We start from the raw sequence: 21607 nt of genomic DNA, 5'->3' as shown, positions 1-21607 counted from the left end.
AGAGTGAGGAGAGTGAGGAGAGGGAGGAGAGGGAGGAGAGGGAGGAGAGAGAGGAGAGTGAGTGGAATGGACCTTCTCAGACAGGTACTGCTCAAAGACGCCCAGTGCTGCAGCCTTCAGCAGGCCTTTGGTGGTGTCCGGCTGCTTCCTCCCGTCCCGGCTCCACAGCTGCATGGCCTCCAGCTGTTGCTGCGCTGTCACTCTGTACCCCTCCACTGTGAGCCAGAAGAACAGCTCTGCCTGGGCCCCAGCAGCTTGCATGAAGTCTGCAACATGTGCACAAGCATGAGCCAAATATGATTTAGATTATGCTTTTATTGTCAAGTGGTTGTTTATTGTATTGTACAATTAGTACAATTAATTTTATTTAGAATTTCATAGAAAAATAAAGTACATTCATAGAGAGCAGTTTTGGATTTAATGGGAGGAAAATATTTGAACATTTGAACACCCTGTGATTTTCCTGATGGGGTTCTAACATTTCAAACGTCGGTGCATTTCCACTTTGAGAGACAGAATCCAAAAAAAAAGAAAAGAAAAACACATTGTAGGATTTTTAAATGTTTTTTTTGCTATATATGTGGTACAGTAGCCTTTGTTTACAATTACAAAGATCAAAATCAAACGTTCCAGTTGCTCTTGACTCGGTTTGCTCACACTCCAGCAGGGCTTTTGGCCCTCTCCTCCACACAGATGTATTCTAGATCCGTCAGGTTTGGGGATCTTGCATTGAGTCATCTTTAACCGCATCCATTTTCTAACAATTGCTTCAACGGTTGATCTTTTTTTTTAACCAAGCCGCTTCCAATCGCCCCGTAGCCCTTTCCAGCCTTGTGCAGGTCTTCAATATTGTCTCTGGTGTTTGTGACAGCTCTTTGGTCTTGCCCATGGCAGTGGGTGGAGTCTGACTGATTGTGGGGGCAGCTAACGAGCTCAATCATGTGCTGCTAATTTAGATGAAGAAGTGGAGATGGACTTTTAAAAAGGCAGACTAACAGGTCTTTGAGAGTCAGAATTCTTACTGATTGGCAGGTGTTCAAATACTTATTTGCAGCAATAACATAATCATTTCAAAATCATACAATGTGATTTCCGATTTTCTTTTAGATTCTGTCTCTCACTGTGGAAATGCATCTACAGTGAACATTTCAGACCCCTCCAAAAGTGGGAGATCTTGCAAAATCACAACATGTTCTCACTGTATCTATACTTTACAGTGACGTCACACGGTTACCATGGTAACACATTACATTTTTAGATGGTCTGAAAACTCGAGAACCAGATATTAAAAACACAACGCAAATGTTCAGGAGCCTGTGCTCAATCCAAGCATTCATGGTCCCTGGTAGAAGTTTGATTTCACCCTAAAAGGTACAACAGGCTAATGCTAGCATGTGACGAATGTTATTTGAAAGTGACTTCATCAGCTCATCTGTTACAGTTCACGGAACAGTAAAAGTCACTTCTTTATGGTCATATTGTCTGCCATCATATATTGCTGTCATATTTTGAGTAAAGCATAATTGGTGCACTAGGTCTAGTAAACTGGATGATTTCTGAGTCCTTGAGTGTACAGCCGGCCTGAGTTGGAAAAAGGCCTCAAATAAGTGTGACAAAGAGAATCCATGCTTTGATCGAGCAGCAGCAGCTCATCTTGCTTATGTATAAATGTGTGAGTGCGGCGGAACCTCAGGGCCGCTTTGGCTTCAGAAGTAGAGTTCCACCACCAATTGTGGAGTACATTTATAATAACTACATTTAAAATTTAAGGTAAGGTTTAAGGTAAAGACTGAATAGTACTACTTACCCATAAAGAACTGCAGGGCTATGTTGTGGACCAAAATCTGGTCCAGAGGGATGACACACAGCTTTCCAAAGTTGGCTGCCAACTTCAGTGCATCCACCTCCTGCAAGAAGAAGACAACTCATGACAACTCATGACAACTCTTAAAGAAAAACAATAATGAAGGGATTTGTTTCTCCAGTCTCAATTGCGCAATATCAAACGCCAACTCGTCAGCACCCGATCTAGTCAGAACTCCACAGCCACAGTGTCCGTGTGCTGGTGTATGAATGTGGGACAGCAGATGGAAATGAGCCCATGGCTACAATAATGACATGTTTGCAGCATGTGTATCCTGTATGCTCATTAACATGTGCTCTCCCCAACCAAATAAAGAAGGTTTAAAGGTTTGGCTTTTAATAACATATATGGAAAGAAGTTTGCTGAACAGTCTTGTTCAATTCATTAAAAAATTAAATTTAGAAAACTAAATTTTACTGAGTTTTGCTCAAGTTTGCAAGGTCTTCTTAAATTCTTGTTTTCTTACCACCCGAGAAAACATTTAATGTTTTAGAAAATCCTCAGATTTATACCTTGGCTTTAAGATCTTTATCAGGGTTGCACCTTTATACGTGTCGTTTTATTATGTAATATGTAATGTATTATGTATTTTCATAGTGAGACAGGGCTTACCTTTCCAGAGAGCAGTCTCTGGATGCGGCTCTCGCACACTTTTTTCACAAACAGCAGGCTATTTATCTGGTTCTTGATGACATTGATGTCTAAAAACAGAGACAACAAAAGGCCATGCTTCAATTAAAGTACTTAAATTACTGTTCAACAGTGGAAACTGTCAAATGTATGATGTATATATGATTTAAGTAAATAATGCTAAAGTTGTCACAATTGAGCCTATTTAGCCCATGGTCCAACTGTGCTCCATCTACAAGGCCTTTTTTATTTATGATTATCACGTTAATTAGTCACCTGAATTCATAAACTAGCTGACCATGCAGGAAGCATCTCTCTACTCTACTCCAGCATTTTACTCCTGTGGTTTTTGTGTCTCATACATGTTAAGCATTAAATAAATAATAAAAGTTATGTACACTGGTGATTATTATGTTCATATTATGAAGTATAATGTTGAACTGTAAGAAAAAAATCTACAGAATAACCAGGAGGGACTAGAAGACACACCGTCGCCTGCCGTGTCGAGCGAGCGCAGGTACTGCAGTTCCTCCAGCACCTTGTCTTTCACAGCCTCCAGCTCGGCTACTCGGTCGCTCAGCTTTAGAATGTTCATGAAGGCTTCATAGTTACAGCTGGAGTCATGGATCTGTGGACAACACATGCTCATGAGTCTGAGTTATCAGTGTAAGACGTGTGGAAGCTCTGTGGTATCTGCTTACCATCCAGATGACAAACTGGTTGATGTAATCTGGGTCACTGAGTTGATGGATGAGAGGAAGGAGGACTCCACAGGCCAGGACCTCCTGCACACAGCACGTCACAAGACATCACACAACATGTCACACAAGACATCACAAGACATCACACAGCACGTCACACAAGACGTCACACAGCACGTCGCACAGCACGTCACACACACAGCGAGCCACACACACAGACACACCCACGTCAGCTGATAACTAGCACATGTTAAGGTCATAGGTGACCATTACCATAGCTCTCCCACAGAAACCACAGAAATGTTGCCTAACGTTTGCAGACTCACTCTCAGGAAGTATCTCATGTTCTTGTTGTGGAAGTCTCCAGGCGGCAGCAGCAGGTAGAGAAGTAACTCGCACAGGTCCCGGAGGAAACCTGAACACAAGGTGTGGTCAGCACAGGCTTTCAACACTAACACTCAACTGTGTGTGGCATTCACCCTCTTCGTCTTTGGGACTAGTGCACACCACGTCTCTGCACACTGTCCTCTCCATCTCCACCTCAGCCTCAAAGAACCAGTCCACCATCTCCTCCTGCATGTCCCCTACAAACACAACAATCACCTTTGACCCCCTGAGAGGAGCGCCACAAGAGCAGAGGGGAAGTGAACATACCCTTATTGTTGTCTCTCTCTGTGAGCCGGTCTTGCGCTTTCCCAAACACTCGTAAATGTGTGGCAAAGTCGTCCACCAGGCGCGTGGTGAAGTAGGGCTGCCAGTCCACCTCCTTGGACCTGCAGAGCACATGGTTACAGCTCGCTCAGTCCTGGACCACATGTTTGTACAGCTCGCTCAGTCCAGGACCACATGTTTGTACGTGAGTGTGTGTACCGTGTAGAGAACTGCACCAGCGCGTTCTGCAGCGTTTGCCGGATCTCCAGTAAGAAGGACTCGTCCTCACTCAGAGTGTAGTACCAGTACTGGATGTAGTCCCTCAGAGCAAACTGAATCACCTGCAGCAGCACATCAACACATGAACAGTGCAACAGCAAAATATTGGATTTAAATGTAATCAAAGCACCAAGAAATGTGTGCTTTTAATGTAAATTAGTATGTAGAAGTCATAATCTATGCTATCACTGGTTGCTATGGAAATACGTAAAGGGGCGGTAGTCACGTGGTGATGTGTCGTGGCTTGAAAGGCACAGGCATCTTACTCTGTGACAGGGGATGCAAAGAGAAGTGGGGTGGACGTATGCTGTGTTGACCGTGTATTGTGTCATTATTTGTGTAACTTGCATGTCAAGCGTGCGAGGTGCAGATGATCCATATATGAATAACATTGGGAATGTGCTTTTGAAGATATTTGCATAGGGGCTGGTCCATAATGACAAAAATGAACGTCCCAATGTTTCTTTAGAGTATCACGGTACTGTCATTTAGACAAAATGCCAATCCGACAGGAATGAGTCAGTCGTAGCTATGTAAATGTAGATAGGGGAGATAGGGGGTGGTCTTTTGGTCCAGTCTTTAGTCTGTAACTTTGTCACAGACTCATATTCACAGAGAAACGAGTCTAATGAGGAAGTGACTCTAGATGCTGCAGAAGGCAAAGCCACACGTGGAGCGCTGCCCTGCCATATACAGCGGTCTGTAGTTTTGAACCTGCTGCATTGAAATGAGACTTTCCTCCACAGACTTGACCCGAGCATCACTACCGTGGAGCATATTTTTGTGTAAATATCTCATGTTACAGCGTAACACTCACTCGCTTCGAAATGCTGTGTTTTTTTACAATTTTATTACAATTAAAGAAATTAGCGCCGCCCGACCACTGGCATGAGTAAATATCTCAAGTTACAATGCACCAGCGGCTTATTGACAGGTGTGGCCTGTATGTACAATTTCTTGTTTCTTTGTAAATTTTGTTGGAGCAGTTTTTATAGCGCTGTATAACCCAAAAAGTACGGTAATAGCAACTTCAAAAAATGAAGTCTGAATAATGCATTAAACAAAACAAATGGGCAATATATATTTATCGCAAGAGCATGACAATTAGTTAAATCAATTATTTGTTTTATTTCGCCTACAATTGACCATTTAACCTTTGGTTGTTGTGTTACGATGCACATGACTAGACTCGTCAATGAACAGCATTCACAAACATAGGAACTCGCTTTGGTGATTCAGTGCAACATGAAACAATGAACAATGATAAAACAACTTATACAAGTCAAAAAGAAAAACAAGACAAGTTTACTAGGCCTACAATCTAAAAATAATACAACAGGTGCGTTTTTGGAGCTTCCAATTTTGTTATGGGCAATGCACTTGATTTTAATTTCAATTCAATTCATTTTTGTAACGCCCAAAATCACAACAGCAGTTTCCTCTGAGGGGCCTCTGAGGGGCCTCTGAGGGGCCTCTGAGGGGCCTCTGAGGGGCGACAGTGTCCGCATGTAGCAGAGGGCCAGCCCGCGATCACTGGTGTGAAAAATAAAATGTTAAATATCAAATAAAATATAAATTTTCTGTAAAATACAGGCTATTGAATCTATTATTTCATTCATTTCATGTCATCTTTATAAAGGATACAATTGCATTTGCAATTAAATCGCAATGTGATCAAATGCGATTTGCTAATCGCAATGTACACGATTAGAATGTGGTCATGTGCAAAGCTAGCGCCTAGCGCCGGCGGAGCTAGTGCTACTCAGAAGAAGGACCAAAAAAAAAAAACCCGCATGGGGTTTCGGCCAATCACAGAAGCAGTACACGTGCTTTCGTCTCAGTGAGAATCTCTTCTGTCATTCTGACATGTCTAAGGTCTAAACTCAGGCAATTGACAATTATAAGTTTTGACAAGAAACATGAGTTTCTCCCTCTCTCATCCTCTTGAGACTATTTCAATGTGGTCATCTCTCAATTTCAGACTGTGAGAGGGAGTTCTCCACTTTATGGAGAATTTAGACCAAGTCAAGGAATTCCCTGTGAACAAAGATGCTGGAGAACCTGATGCTCCTGGAACTGAAGGTCCAAATAACCCTGAAGGTCTTGACTGTGAGGCTTCTGTCCAATGGATGAAAAGGCCAAGAAGAGTTGATTTATCCAAATGAGTTCAGCCTGATGCTGCCATGAGCTAAAACTGTACACATTTACATGATTGTGTATTATCATAGGGTCAGTCCTGGGACCCCTTCTGTTCAACCTCTACATGCTGCCGTTAGGTCAGTTGATACGCAGTGAAAATGTGTCCTATCACAATTATGCAGACGACACTCAGATCTATGTTTCACTATCGGCAGGTGACTATGGACCAGTAGATTCACTCTGTCACTGCATCCAACAGATCAGTTTGTGGAGGCAAAACAACTTTCTCCAGCTGAACTCAGACAAGACTGAAATAATCGTTTTTGGCCCACAGAAACAAAGAGAAAGTGTTAGCGGTCACCTCCAGAGTCTTGCTCTAAAACCTACAAACCAAATTAGAAATCTGGGGGTAATAATGGACTCAGACTTGAACTTCAACACGTCAAATCAATAACATCAGCAGCTTTTTACCATCTAAAAAAATTGCCAAAATCAAAAATATAGTGTCAAAACCAGATTTAGAGAGACTTATCCATGCGTTTGTCTCCAGTAGATTAGACTGTAACGGCCTGCTCACTGGCCTCTCCAAACGAGTTGTAAAACAGCTGCAGTACATCCAGAACGCTGCTGCTCGGGTCCTGACCAGAACCAGGAAGTATGATCACATTAGTCCTGTTCTCAGGTCTCTGCACTGCCCCCTGTGGCTCAGAGAAGAGACTTTAAAGCAGCTCTGCTTGTGTACAAGTCTCTCCATGGCCTAGCACCAAAGTACATCTTGGATATGTTTGTGCCATATGAACCATCTCGGACTCTGAGGACCTCAGGGACCGGCCTCCTGCTGGTGCCAGAGTCAGGACTAAACATGGGGAATCTGCGTTTCAGTTTTATGCAGCTAAAATCTGGAACAGTCTTCCTGAAGATGTGAGACAGGCTTCTACTCTGACAATGTTCAAATCTAAGCTAAAAACAGTTTTGTTTAGCTGCACATATGACTGAAAGGTATTTTTTCTTTGCACTCTTCTCTTTTGTTTGTGATTTTATTAGTTTAGAAAATCAGTTGGATTGATAATTTTTAATTTAGTTAATTTTATTGTATTTCTGTTTCTGTCATTTCTTTGTGATTTGAATGCATTTTTCCTGCTGTGAAGCACTTTGAATTGCCTTGTGTATGAAATGTGCTCTACAAATAAACTTGCCTTGCCTTGCCTATTATACAGTGTCCATTGGTAATACATTTAAATGACTATGTCTTTGTATTTATTTGTCATTTTTCATCTTATTTAAGTTATTCATTATGTTTCCTTACAAAAAAAGGATAAAAAATAAAATAAAATTAAATCACACATTAAATCGCAATATTGGGGAAAAATAAATTGCAATTAGATTATTTCTCCAAATGGTTCAGCCCTAATCAGGACCAGAACCTCCCAACACTTCTTAAACACTGTCACTTTAACCATCATTTAATCACTCACTGCACTGTTCACTTTCTGTGCTACATATGTAAAATCAACTGTAAATTTGTGTGCATATTAAGCCTATTTTTATCTTATAGCTTATTGTTATTTCTATCCAACTATTAATTGTTCATTGTTTTATGTTACACCGAATCACCAAGTTCCTGTGTTTGTGAATTCTGTTCATTGGCAATAAACCTTGCCGTATATTGCATGTCTCCGTGTCCACGTCTGGATTCACTTCCTCATTAGAAACACATTTCTCTGTGAATACAAGTCTAATTGAAGCTTAAACTATAGAAAACATGATGTGTCCCTGACGTCTTCTTCTACAGCGTGTCAAACGCTCATGCTAGTTTTCCCCCGGCTTCCTGCTAGTTTTCCCCCGGTGGCCGTTTGCCAGTAAAAATCTATAAATTAGACGCACCATAATAATGACCACTGGGTTCAAATGGCAGGGAAAAGTAGCGGCTTAAAGTCCGAAAAGTACGGTAATCAAAATATATTTCACTACACTAAGTAACTCACACACTGTTTCACACACATGACTCGATATTCATCCCATACTTAAACCTTTCTTTTAGCACATTTCTGTTGGATTGATACCTGAATGTGGCTCCACCTCTGCTGCTCACACACACTTTGTGCTTGAATGGACCTGGACTCAATGACCTCACCTGCTGCAGCGGCTCGTCAATAAAACTTGAGCCTGTTAGTCTACGATCGATCTTAGGAAGCTTCAGCTCCAGCTTCATCTCCTCCAGTGTCTGTAGAACAAAGTCAGTGTTAGAGGACGTTGCTCCGGGAGGCTGAGCAGTTGGAGTTGGTGACCTGCTCACCATCACGATCCCTGAGGCTGTGGGCGGCAGGTACGAGTGCTCGCAGCTCTCCAGGTGCTTCTCAGAGTTGATTTTCCCATAGAGAAGAATGACGGCAAAGCCCCTATGGGATAAGGACACGGACATGAGCAGATGCAGGTCTCACACTGGAGGCACTGGAGGGCCACTCACCCTCCGACGATGCAGAGCAAGTAAAAGGCCAAGTAGAAAATGGCAAAGGGTCCGAATGTGATGAGGAAGAGCACGACTCCGAGGCCTCCCCATCCCCAGAAGGACAGGCCAGCCTGAGGCACACAGAGCAGGACGTAAACACGAGAATGCCATCAGCACAAGACAAACACCTCCATCACTTTATTGATCTACAAGTGAAATTAGCTGGACTATAGGGTGGACTTAAGAACTTAAGGACTCATAGAGCTGCAGCTATCGATTATTTTAGTAATCGAGTAATCTATTGATTTTTTCTTCGATTAATCGAGTAATCTGTTAATTTTTTTGTACATTCCGTAAACCATTTAAAAGCATATTTAAAAAACAAACAAAAAAAACTTGATAGTTTATTGTAATAAACAAATAGAGTTTCTGCTTTAAAAAAAACAAATTTTGTTCTTAATTTCACATGAGTTTGTCCCCAAAACAGCAACATTTCACTTCAAAGTGTTCTGTTTGTACATAAAGAATATATATAAAGGACTAATTCACTTGTCACCAGTTAGTTACAGTAGCTATGAATTCATTTGTGTTTCAGTCATCGTGGACTTTCTGTTTCACGTCAGATGATCAGTTTAAAATACGCCGCTCGACCTGTTGGGTCAGCACTAGATCATACACTCATAACTCACGGAAGTGACAAATAAGATAAGATAAGATATTCCTTTATTGTCCCACATGGGGAAATTTCATCGGTGCAACGCAGGAAGATACAGAAGAACAGAACAGATCACTTATAGGAAGTCTGAAAAACACTCTCAGTAGAAGATCTCCTATAAACAAAAAATCCCATTTCCCAACAAGGGATGGAGGGGAAAAATAATAAAGATAAAAATAAATAAATAAATACCATTACATGTGATCACGACAGTAATTGCACAGTAGGACTAACAGTGTTTGTTATAAAGTCTGACAGCAGCAGAAGGAAAGACCTGCGAAACCTTTCCTTCACACAGAGGGTGGATCAGTCTCTCACTGAAGCTGCTCTCCAGAGCGGACAGAGTGTCCTGCAGGGGACAGCGTGTCCTGCAGGGGGTGAGACTCATGGTCCAGCATAGATGTGAATTTAGCCAGGACCCTTCTGTCCCCCACCTCCTGCACCGAGTCCAGAGCGCAGCCCAGGACAGAGCTGGACTTCTTGATGACTTTGTCCAGCTTCTTCCTCTCCCTCTCTGTGATGCTACTGCTCCAGCAGGCCACACCTACAGGAGCTGATGCACCACAGAGTCATAGAAGGTCTTCAGGAGCGGCCCTGTCACTCCAAAAGACCGGAGTCTCCTCAGGAGGTAGAGCCGACTCTGGCTCTTCCTGTACAGTCTGTGTTATGAGTCCAGTCCAGTTTGTGGTTCAGAAGAAAACCACCTCTCTCAATGTCCCGTCCCTGGATGTTCACTGGTGAGGGGGCAGTGGGGTGGCGTCTGCGGAAGTCCACCACCATCTCCTTGGTCTTCCCCGCGTTGATGAGGAGGTGGTTCCGCTGACACCAGTCCACAAAGTCCTGCTCCAGTCCTCTGTACTCCGCGTCATTGTCGTCCGTGATGAGTCCGATGATGGCAGAGTCGTCAGAGAACTTCTGCAGGACACAGCTGTCCGTGTCATATCTAAAGTCTGCAGTGTAAAGGGTGAAGAGAAAGGGCGCGAGGACAGTGCCCTGGGGCCCCCACACTGCAGGTCCGAGTGTCAGACACACAGTTCCGGGCTCTCACAAACTGGGGTCGGTCCGTGAGGTAGTCCAGGATCCACTCTGCCAGGTCATACTCCACACCAGCCGTCTCCAGCTTGTCCCTCAGGAGCTGATGGTGTTGAAGGCGCTGGAGAGATGAAAGAACAGGATCCTCACAGAGCTGCCAGGCTTTTCCAGGTGAGAGAGAGGTTAAAGGTTTTGGGTTAGGGGTTAAGGGTCAAGGGTTAGGGGTCAAGGGTTGGGGGTTAAGGGGTAAGGGTTAAGGGTTGGGGGTTAAGGGTTAAGAGTTGGGGTTAAGGGTTGGGGGTTAAGGGTTGGGGGTAAGGGTTGGGGGTAAGGGTTGGGGGTTAAGGGTTGGGGGTTAAGGGTTGGGGTTAACCCTATTTTTTTTATTGTGGTTTGGTCAAAAACAAAAAGCGCTCAACATTCAAGCACAAAACAAAAGGGTCAGGGTTAGTGGAACAGACTGATGTAGAGCTGGGTTGAAATAATCGATTTTCCGATTTTTAATCAATTCGCATATTAATGACCGATTATGGATTCGTATGTCCAAAGATCGATTTTTTTTTTTTAATTAAAATTATTTTCTACATTTCCCCCAGTGAACTTCAATCTACGTTCAAGAAAGATAATTCAGGACTCCTGGATTATCTTTCTTGAAGATAGATTGACCCTTAACCTTTTCATCAGTCTTCCATCAACAACTACCAATACTTGTAAGATTTGCTGTTTAATATTGATATAATACCAGTTTTAATATGTTGCTTCTCTACACAGTCATGAAGTCAAGGAAACGGTTCAAATACATTTCATTTGATAACATTAACCCCGGATCGAATCGAAATCGGAGCGAATCGAATGGGATCTGAGAAAATCGAAAAAAAATCAATTTTGAAACGTAAAAATCGGAATCAAATCGATTCTTGAAATTTCAATCGAAACCCAGCTCTACTGTGATGAATGAAAAAAAGCTTTCAGCAGGACAGAATTCGTCACTTCCAGGACCGAAATTATATATTATACATAACATATATACATGTTATATACAATGTTTTCTTTTCAGATGCACTTGAGTGTTTTTTCTGTACTATGAACAATACTCTACATTAGCCTACAAAATAGAGTGTAAAAATGTCCAGTGTCTTCTGGTAGTGCCACTCCCCCGTGCTCGTGCCACTCCCCCGTGCTCATGCCACTCCCCCGTGTGGACTGATACAAGACACACGTGCGTTTGTTTATTAGCGCGAAAGATCGCATCGCATCTCTTGTCTCCCGTAGATTTCCGTCTTCTTCTGAGTCAGCTCTAACTGTCTTTCTCCGTCTTCATTTTGCGCCGTACACTGAGGGAACTATATTATGATAGATCAATGCGTTTACAGACGCGGAAACGTGGGACGAGCCACACGCGGCTGCAGGTGAACAGTAGGTGCGTTTTATGATTGATACGTGGCAGGACTAATCGGCCGTCCACGCCACGAGGAAATAAGACTCAGATTTGGGCCAAAAAAATTGTCCATTCAACCTTTAATAAAAGACTAGAATTGTTCTTTGAATGTCACTTTTCACTCAGCAGATTCAGCCTCAAAGCAGCAGTCACAGTTCATACGTGAAGCACTTTATAATGAATTGATGTACTTTAAAAGTATCACAGTACAAGTATTGCCAAGACGTCCGTCACGATATATTCTCATATCATCATATTTTGAGCTCGTTAGCTCTCCATTTGATTGAGAAACTTGATTGTGTTGAGTCATTTGCATACAATATATGCTCCATGAATAATTACATTTAGCATCTGAACTGTATAATTTAGGGCTGCAACTGGCAATTATTCTGGTAAAATTATTTCAAGTAATCAACGAATTTGACAAGATAAAGCTAAAGTGACGTGCTTGATTGAGTATATGACACAAAATACGTTATTAATCAAAACACAAAATGATATATCTCTTTATCACTTTGATTCAATTACGTCTTTGAGTCCTAAAACTTCTCTGCACATGGCATTTGTTGGAGTCTGTGTGTGATAAAATGTGAATATATGAGTATATTTCTGTGATGTATTTTATCTGCATAATAGTGATATTTTATCTGCATCATTAGTCTAAGAGAAGAACGGGTGTGTGACAAACTGCTTTTGTGAAGGGGTCATAAAGATGGGCCAAAGGATGTTTACCCTAGGGGGGGTGACAGCCCAGAGGAGTTTGGGTAATGTTTACCCAAGGCTTGATCTCTACAGAAAAATACCAAGTGCCTTGATGTGAAGCTGACCAATGAGAAATGTGACCCGCCTATTCCAGAATATCTAATAAAACCAACCAGCATGGGAAAAAACGAGGTGAGACGCAGGAGGGTCAGCCAGGCTCCTTACAACGGCCTGGCTGACACAGCCCAGCGTTTTCTCCCAAGCTTGCCATACAAATGTCTGATATTTCTGTGTCGTTTCATATTCTAAGTTGAATTGTGTTCTCGATGTGTTACGGAATAGCATCGGTATTTGTCTGATTCCATGACATGATGGTTAGACTACAAGAAAGAGAGAAAGTAAAAGCAGGTTACAAGTGAGGGTAAGTGAAAAGAGAGAAAGAAAAAGCAGGTTTAGAAATTTGGAAATGGGTGTTTCCTCAGAGACAGAGAGGAAGACAGAACAGACAGAGGGGAAGACAGCGAGGAAGATGTGATGAGAGACAAAGGAAAGACAAAGAAAGTAGGGAACAAGGGAAAACATGTTGATAAAAGAGACTTGCCTTATGGACAAGGGGAAGATTTAGAATCATTTTGATTTTAATACACATATAGACTTGTTAGAACAAACTAATACACAACGTTTGTAAAGCATCACATGAGCAGGTGTGAGAGATCGAGTTTGAAACTCACCTGAAGCACATATAGAAGATTAGCACATATTACATTAGATGGGTGACTTTATGCCGGCCACACCCACAGGAGATGTGAAATTATGTGATGAAAATTCTAAGTTGTGAACTGAGCCTTATGGCCAGCTCAACGGGGGAATTATTGAGATAATTATTATTATTGTTTGATGTGTCAGTCAGTCAGTCAGACAGACAGACAGACAGACAGACACACACAGACACACACCAGAATTTTAGAGTTTGAGACATTTATAGTTTGAAACATTTAGAGTTTGAAACATTTAGAGTTTGAAACATTTAGAGTTTGAAACATTTGGAGTTTGAAACATTTGGAGTTTGAAACAAATGGTGGTAAAACAGATTTACAAGTTACAGATCGCAGAGGCAGGGTCGGATTACAGACACACAGGGTGGGGGCCCAGCGTCGTGGAAGGAGGGGCTCAGCCAGGGATGTGACCACTGAACTGTGAAAGGTCAAAAGGTGACATTGCGGAGTTGGAGTGACAGACGCAATTCCATCTCTTCCTTGATTACATCCTGGATTAGTGAATGTTGTAAACTATCTGGATTATTGAATTTTGTTTAAATGTAGAATTGTATAGAAGTTTGAGAAATGGGCAAGGCCATATCTCAAAAAGGAGGTATATGGACGTGTAAACAAATATTCCGAATCAATAATTACTAAAAAAAAAAATTGTAAACAAGAAAACTGTTTGAAATACACTGAACTGTCGAAAAGACTTTGTTTATCACCGCAGAAGAACGTGTTGGAGATGTGGTGTTTACAGAAACGAGCCAAGTGGACGAGCCAGGTGGACGGAGCCACACACCGACCATTGGAGGGACGAGATCATGGGTGCTCTCATGGGAAAGTGAGAGAAATGTCTGGACAACACAGCGGCAGATCCATAACGTCGCAGACGCAGGACTTCGTTTGTATGAGTTTTGTCCAGAGTCTACGGTAGAGTACGATACTCTGCTACAATGGACGGGACACAGATTCTACAGTACGCAAAGTACTATACTCTGCTACGATGAACGAGAGCCAGAGGCTACGGTGCGCAGAGTACCATACTCTGTGAAAAAGAATTAACAGTTATCATCATCACAGCGATGACGGTAATATGGGTGCTGAACACCTGAATTATGCACGGGACAATCGATCAACATACAATGGTGTGTCATAACTGTGTATATACACCGGGAAATGAAACATACACAGACCTGAAAAATAAAGGGAAGAAAATAAGTGATCAACATGAAAGGTTATGAAATGTGTAATGTGAAATGTATAATGTATAATTGACATGACAGTAGCTGAAGAAACACAATGGCATATTACACCACAGCCACTGTTTGCACTAACTAAGAGAGAGTTTTTTATCTGCTACAACATAACTACATGCAATGTTAATGAGATTATGAATTGAGATGGGAAATGTACCAGTTCATATGTGTCAAAGGTGTGACTGAAGCGAGCAGCGGAAGAAGGTCTCTTAAGAAGCGCGAGGACGTATGGTGGTGTGGGGACACTTGTGGGACGTTGTGCCTATGTATCCTTTTGTGGCCAGCCATGGTCAGAACAAAGATCAGCATCACCCAGAACCATACCGCAGGGTCAAGGTTGAGAGGTTAGTGGACAATCTGGTTCCAGTAGCACCTGATACTACGTATTTGATTCTATTGGGCTGTCCAGAGAGGTCCCTGACGAGTCAAACTGACTGACCAGAGAGCAGAGCGGGTTTAAGGGCTTTCCGCTTGTACTTCTATATTTCCCATCACACCGCACAAATTATAGACAAGATAAATTGTCTGTTTGTCAAATTACAGAGATTGACCAATCTGACTCAAAATTTAGGACAGTAATGCTGTAGAAATGTTGTTGCCGAGAGAAAAGGAGTGTGTTCAATGTTGAGAAATGTGCATAAACTTTTTGAGTGTAAAAGTGTCATTTTAACACCTATATGAAAGACATGTTGAAAACTGAAAAGAGTAATGTGTTTGGCATATGAGACAGTGACTAATGCTTTGATAAACAGGAGGGAAATGTGATAAAATGTGAATATATGAGTATATTTCTGTCATGTATTTTATCTGCATAATAGTGATATTTTATCTGCATCATTAGTCTAAGAGAAGAACGGGTGTGTGACAAACTGCATTTGTGAAGGGGTCGTAAAGATGGGCCAAAGGATGTTTACCCGAGGGGGGGTGACAGCCCAGAGGAGTTTGGGTAATGTTTACCCAAGGCTTGATGTCTACGGAAAAATACCAAGTGCCTTGATGTGAAGCTGACCAATGAGAAATGTGACCCGCCTATTCCAGAATATCTAATAAAACCAACCAGCATGGGAAAAAACGAGGTGAGACGCAGGAGGGTCAGCCAGGCTCCTTACAAAAGGCCTGGCTGACACAGCCCAGCGTTTTCTCCCAAGCTTGCCATACAAATGTCTGATATTTCTGTGTCGTTTCATATTCTAAGTTGAATTGTGTTCTCGATGTGTTACGGAATAGCATCGGTGTTTGTCTGATTCCATGACACTGTGAAGACCAGTAAAACAATATTTACAACAGTTACTAAATGACTTAACATCCTGAGGACTTTTTTTTGACTAAATATACTCTCATAATCAATAGTTACATTCCATTTCATAAACAAGAACTAATGTGATGATGATGGTAGATCCAGCCTTAGAACCAACATCAATTGCTTTTAAAAACTATTTCCATTTATCAATATATTTATTAACATTATGAATACAATTGTGACAGGAGTATCTAAAGTTATGATGACTGTAGAGCCCAAATGTTGTTGAAAACTAAAACAAAGACAATTCACATGCACTTGAACGTGGGATGTACCAAACAAAAGAATCATGGCGGCTTCAAGTGAAACCAATAATCTACTGATGCACGAGTGAAACGCAGCAGATGTAGAACAGTTCAGAGGAGAATTCTGCATATGCACAAAAAGCTGTGGTGCATGTGTCATTAAGCGTCACAAACGTCACAAAAAAGTTGCAGATACAGAGTAACGGCGGAGACGCCTGAACAGAGTTTCAAAACGTTCAGTTTTTAGACTCCAGAAACGCTCACTCCACGTGGTTAAAACATGTTTAGCTTGATGTGGACGTGCCCTTTATGTGTGAACATTAATGAATGAATTAGGTAAGGGGTTAAAAATGATTAAGGCTAAATATGTCATTATGACATGAATATTTAGAAGATTTTTAAAGCGTGTACGTGTAGCTGTTTAAAAAGTGCTGATGCTGAGATTTCTCAGGTAAAGAAAGAAAAAAAAAAAAAGAGTTCATTTTCAGGACATATGTGCAGACTCTAAAACCCAGCATCAACAATCACTTTAAAAGGAATAATAGAGGTCGAGTAGTTCTCCCACATGTAGGGATGCAGACCTAAACCCACGTTCAGGTTCAAGTCCGGATTCGAATCCAGAGGTTCAGGTCCGGACCTAATGAGTCCGGACCTGAACCATGCCATATTTACATAATGTTATAACAGCATAACACAAGACACTTGAACAAGGACGACTATCAAACACAAGTCTTAACTGCAGACTGAAATAAACTCAACTTGTCTGATTTATTCACTGTTTTTAACAGAAGCTACTACTACTGCTGCTGCTGCTGCTGCTGCTGCTGCTGCTACTACTACCAACTGTAGAATACAAATACAAAATACTATTACAAAATATCAACTCCAATTCATGAATGCTGCAATTAAGCAATATTACTTTGACTTAGTATTTACATAATGCCAAATACATCACACCACAACATAACACTTCAGTTATTTCATTCATATTTACACCCAGACCAAAGACCCAGACAAGACCCCACGCTGACCCCGCCCCTTTAACACGCTGACCCCGCCCCTTTAACACGTGACGACGCCCGCAGCACATTAACCATCACAACGCCGCACACGGCCACAGCTTAAAACCGTTCAAATAAACAAGCGATCTCACCGGCTTCACTTCAGTGTTCACATGTGGATACACGGTTTCGCACAGCGAGACACGTACGAGGCGCTCCCGTCTCACACGTACGAGGCGCTCCCGTCTCACACGTACGAGGCGCTCCCGTCTCACACGTACGAGGCGCTCCCGTCTCACACGTACGAGGCGCTCCCGTCTCACACGTACGAGGCGCTCCCGTCTCACACGTACGAGGCGCTCCCGTCTCACACGTACGAGGCGCTCCCGTCTCACACGTACGAGGCGCTCCCGTCTCACACGTACGAGGCGCTCCCGTCTCACACGTACGAGGCGCTCCCGTCTCTCACGTACGAGGCGCCCCCGTCTCTCACGTACGAGGCGCCCCCGTCTCTCACGTACGAGGCGCCCCCGTCTCTCACGTACGTACGAGGCGCCCCCGTCTCACACGTACGAGGCGCCCCCGTCTCACACGTACGAGGGAGGCGCCCCCGTCTCACACGTACGAGGGAGGCGCCCCCGTCTCACACGTACGAGGGAGGCGCCCCCGTCTCACACGTACGAGGGAGGCGCCCCCGTCTCACACGTACGAGGGAGGCGCCCCCGTCTCACACGTACGAGGGAGGCGCCCCCGTCTCACACGTACGAGGGAGGCGCCCCCGTCTCACACGTACGAGGGAGGCGCCCCCGTCTCACACGTACGAGGGAGGCGCCCCCGTCTCACACGTACGAGGGAGGCGCCCCCGTCTCACACGTACGAGGGAGGCGCCCCCGTCTCACACGTACGAGGGAGGCGCCCCCGTCTCTCACGTACGAGGCGCCCCCGTCTCTCACGTACGAGGCGCCCCCGTCTCTCACGTACGAGGCGCCCCCGTCTCTCACGTACGAGGCGCCCCCGTCTCTCACGTACGAGGCGCCCCCGTCTCTCACGTACGAGGCGCCCCCGTCTCTCACGTACGAGGCGCCCCCGTCTCACACGTACGAGGCGCCCCCGTCTCACACGTACGAGGCGCCCCCGTCTCACACGTACGAGGCGCCCCCGTCTCACACGTACGAGGCGCTCCCGTCTCTCGCATCTTTAAACTTATTTCGCCGGCTTCAACTTCTGCCCTGAAGACGCGTGCGTCACTAATTATGGTCCGGGTGCGACATTGACAGCGGCGCATGGCAGTGTTTACGTCTTTTCCAGCACAAATTTCGCGATCTGTGGAAGGTTTAAGATGGTCTAGATTCTAGAACAAAAAGGATATAGTTTGTCAGTGCTATATTTTATATTAGTCCAGAACCAAATCACCGGGGTTTAGTTTTTTTTGGACCTAAACCGAAACGTTTTTACAAGTCCAGATCTGGTCCGTCGTAGCGGTACGCATCCCTACCCACATGTCAATCATTCCCTGCGTGCTACTGCACACCTGCAGCCTGGTTCCCATAGCAGCACGTTTCCCTGGCTGCACATGCGTGGTTGTTATGCCGGTGTGTGTTTAGTGAGTTCCTTCAGTTACAGGACAAAATGACGACAGAAAGACTGTGTTCGAGCTCAAAAGAGACGGAAATCTGTGGAGACGAGAGATGATGCGATCAGTCGCGCTAATAAACAAACGCACGTGTAGCAGCGGGGCTGTACGAGGTTTGATGGGAGGCTGCGTCTTGGAAAGAACAGGAGGGTGGGGGGGGGGGGGGGGGGGGGTGTGCCCATTTTTTAAAAGGGACTAAGAGTCTCAAATCGCCGAAAAATCCTCTATTATTCCTTTAAAGTTTATATTTTACTGCCACATCACTCACAATAATGCATTTATAGACCGGCATTAACATACACTACACACACATGACCATATCACAGCCTGCACAGATCAGCACTTTGGACCGTATTTGGTCCCTGGAGGTAGCGTTAGTGGGAGCCTTTTCCAGGGGGCGGGGCCAGGGCGCTCTCTTGCCACCTTGCCGACCTTGAGGCTGGCGTGAAGAGGCTGGACTTGGCCGCTTGAGGCTGGATTGAGATAATGCCAGTCCATATATGGTCATAGTGTTTGAACCAATGACTGATAAGTGTGGCATTCAAAAGCACCTCCTGTGAGAGGGATGTTCCTCATGGCCTCATGTACAAGCAATGGAGCAATATCAATGTTTGATTTCCCCATTTTCAATTTGTTCCCAAAATGTTAAAAATTAACGCAAACGAACGAGACGCCGTCAACATTTTATAACCAGTCCAGACCAGCGCGGGGTGCGTGTCCTGTATCAGGCGAGACAGAGGGACATTTCCCCTCATCTCCTCAAATATAAAACGCACACAGGTTAATATTGGTCATTTAGGCTTGAGGAAAAACTCATAAACATCTCTAATCTATAACTAACGCTAATGCAAAAACCTCACATCAAGCTTGCGCCAACATGAGCTTGATGTGCGTGGTATATGTGCGTGGAGCTGTGGCACGTCGTATATGTGCGTGGAGCTGTGGCACGTCTCATCACTAAAAACGTTTCAGCATTAACAGTTTTATATGTAAGTTTGACAATCAATGGTTCAGCCAATCAGAGCATAGTGGACGGACAGCCCTGCCCAACAAACCTCTTCCTTCTGAAGACTGAATCGGCTTTAGGAGCCGAGTGCGGGACGCAGCTGTTTACATGAGGGAGACATGTAAAATTTGACTGTAATCTTATAATTTGTGTTATTTTATGCCCATGAAGGTCGTTTTATTATGATGATCTCGTCCATATGGGGCAGTAACACGACTCCAGTGCGCTAGATTTGAAGTTTATTATTTACGATTCTGGCCATTCACAGAATGCACCAGACCTTGCCCTCAAATTGCTTTACTCCACCTCATAATTTGGCAGAATCACACGTCTTGTTTAGAATTCCATGCCCTGCGCTGTCATCAATTGCTCCAACTGCAAGATGTAATGAAAAGAGCTCCATGGTAACGCTACCCTCGGGGGTGAAATACGGCCCTTAGTGTTAAACACAATGCGTCGTGCTCATTTATAAGGCCCTCTGTGCCGTCTGCTGGAACCATTGTTGGGCAAGTAACTCTGAAATTGTAATATATTATACACTGATCACAGTGCTAAATGTTATATTTGTAGGCTTTCATTATCATGTTCCCATCCGCCTATTTGGCCCTGTGCACAATGGTCGAACCCAAATGGCGTTGCTTATTAAAAGAGGATCTTACTTTCCACATGTGAGTGTGATGCATCATTAGAAACCTTAGGCCTTCTAGTTTCTGCAGATGTGCAGATGTCACACTGTCAGAGCTTCAGAACTTACACTACAGAAGCCCAAACATACAAAATACATCCTTTTTTTAGTCTCACATGAATATTGTCAATTTGTAATGGTCCTGAGCAGGACATACTTCAGTGTGTGCTTATGCTGTTCACTGCACATGCTGTTGTCATGACAACAACTGTGTAAAGTTTCAGATCTCTAGAACAGGCATTTTGGTGCTGTTGACCTTTTTGTATCAAAAAGTATATTCGGAACAAGTGATCCAAATATGTGCCAACTGTGCCAAACTGTTTTATTACAATTTTAGCTCCTCTATGATCATAAAACATACATTGATGTTTTGTAGGCCACTAATAACTATCATAACTGCTAAAAACAATGTATGTGAAAATGTGTAAATATGAGTTTACCCATGAATTTACCATATAAAAGGTGAACATAAAAAAAAATGGTATAATAATACATATATCTATCGAAATGCGTGTCCAAAAGGCTAACAAGATCAGAAAACGTGATCTGTAATATCTTGCCGGCGCGCACCGAAAAAAACTGTCTCCATTGCTTTTACGCTTAGCCTTGTGAAGATTCTGTCTGGGGAAAGTCCTAAAACCCACCCACTGTTCGAAAGCTTGGCTCATTGGCTGGAATAATATGTCAATCAAAATGTTCTACGTCACTGTTTTCGTCAGTTACGAAAGCGGAATCAACATGGACCTCGCGCGTATGAAGCGCGGCGATGGTATAACCGAACCCGTGGACAAGAACATTGGTGCATGTCTCATACTGTAGCTGAAAGTGAGGAATACACACATACCAAACACCATCTTGGAAATTGATCCGGTCTTTTGTTATGGACAGAAATGCGCCGGACGAGCTTTAGTTGTGAATTTTTTCACAAAAGAAAACTGTTTACTGGACTTTTTCTTCAAATGGGATCACTTCAGGAAAAATATAAGTGGATATTGTTTTTCTGTGGAATCTTACGGACAGAACGAGTTTTGTTGAGAAAATAATCCTTAAAATGATGTATAACTTGTATAACAAAGAAAATAAGAGTGATGGTGCAAGTGAATTTTCTAAAGTATGGTTC

The 21607-nt window shown here is 43.3% G+C and overlaps 1 protein-coding gene across 2 annotated transcripts in view; it reads right to left on the bottom strand.

Moving 5' to 3' along the window:
• The window catches only part of snx13 (sorting nexin 13), a 47176-nt gene that overhangs the window by 20892 nt on the left and 4677 nt on the right, over nucleotides 1–21607 (bottom strand). For both annotated transcript variants that reach the window (XM_072447316.1, XM_072447318.1), the window contains exons 2-13: nucleotides 8732–8844; nucleotides 8561–8663; nucleotides 8399–8488; nucleotides 4066–4187; nucleotides 3850–3968; nucleotides 3675–3779; nucleotides 3522–3610; nucleotides 3196–3279; nucleotides 2984–3122; nucleotides 2477–2565; nucleotides 1808–1907; nucleotides 73–266 (exon numbers count right to left, since the gene is read on the bottom strand). In XM_072447316.1, the coding sequence (XP_072303417.1) occupies nucleotides 73–266; nucleotides 1808–1907; nucleotides 2477–2565; nucleotides 2984–3122; nucleotides 3196–3279; nucleotides 3522–3610; nucleotides 3675–3779; nucleotides 3850–3968; nucleotides 4066–4187; nucleotides 8399–8488; nucleotides 8561–8663; nucleotides 8732–8844 (1347 nt within the window). The remainder of the gene's footprint in view (nucleotides 1–72; nucleotides 267–1807; nucleotides 1908–2476; nucleotides 2566–2983; nucleotides 3123–3195; nucleotides 3280–3521; nucleotides 3611–3674; nucleotides 3780–3849; nucleotides 3969–4065; nucleotides 4188–8398; nucleotides 8489–8560; nucleotides 8664–8731; nucleotides 8845–21607) is intronic.

The sequence above is a fragment of the Eucyclogobius newberryi genome, unplaced genomic scaffold (assembly GCF_026437365.1).
Source record: "Eucyclogobius newberryi isolate DKJ021-1_F unplaced genomic scaffold, fEucNew1.0.hap1 SCAF_16, whole genome shotgun sequence".
NCBI lineage: Eukaryota > Metazoa > Chordata > Actinopteri > Gobiiformes > Gobiidae > Eucyclogobius > Eucyclogobius newberryi.
This window is presented reverse-complemented; position numbering and strand designations above follow the sequence as displayed.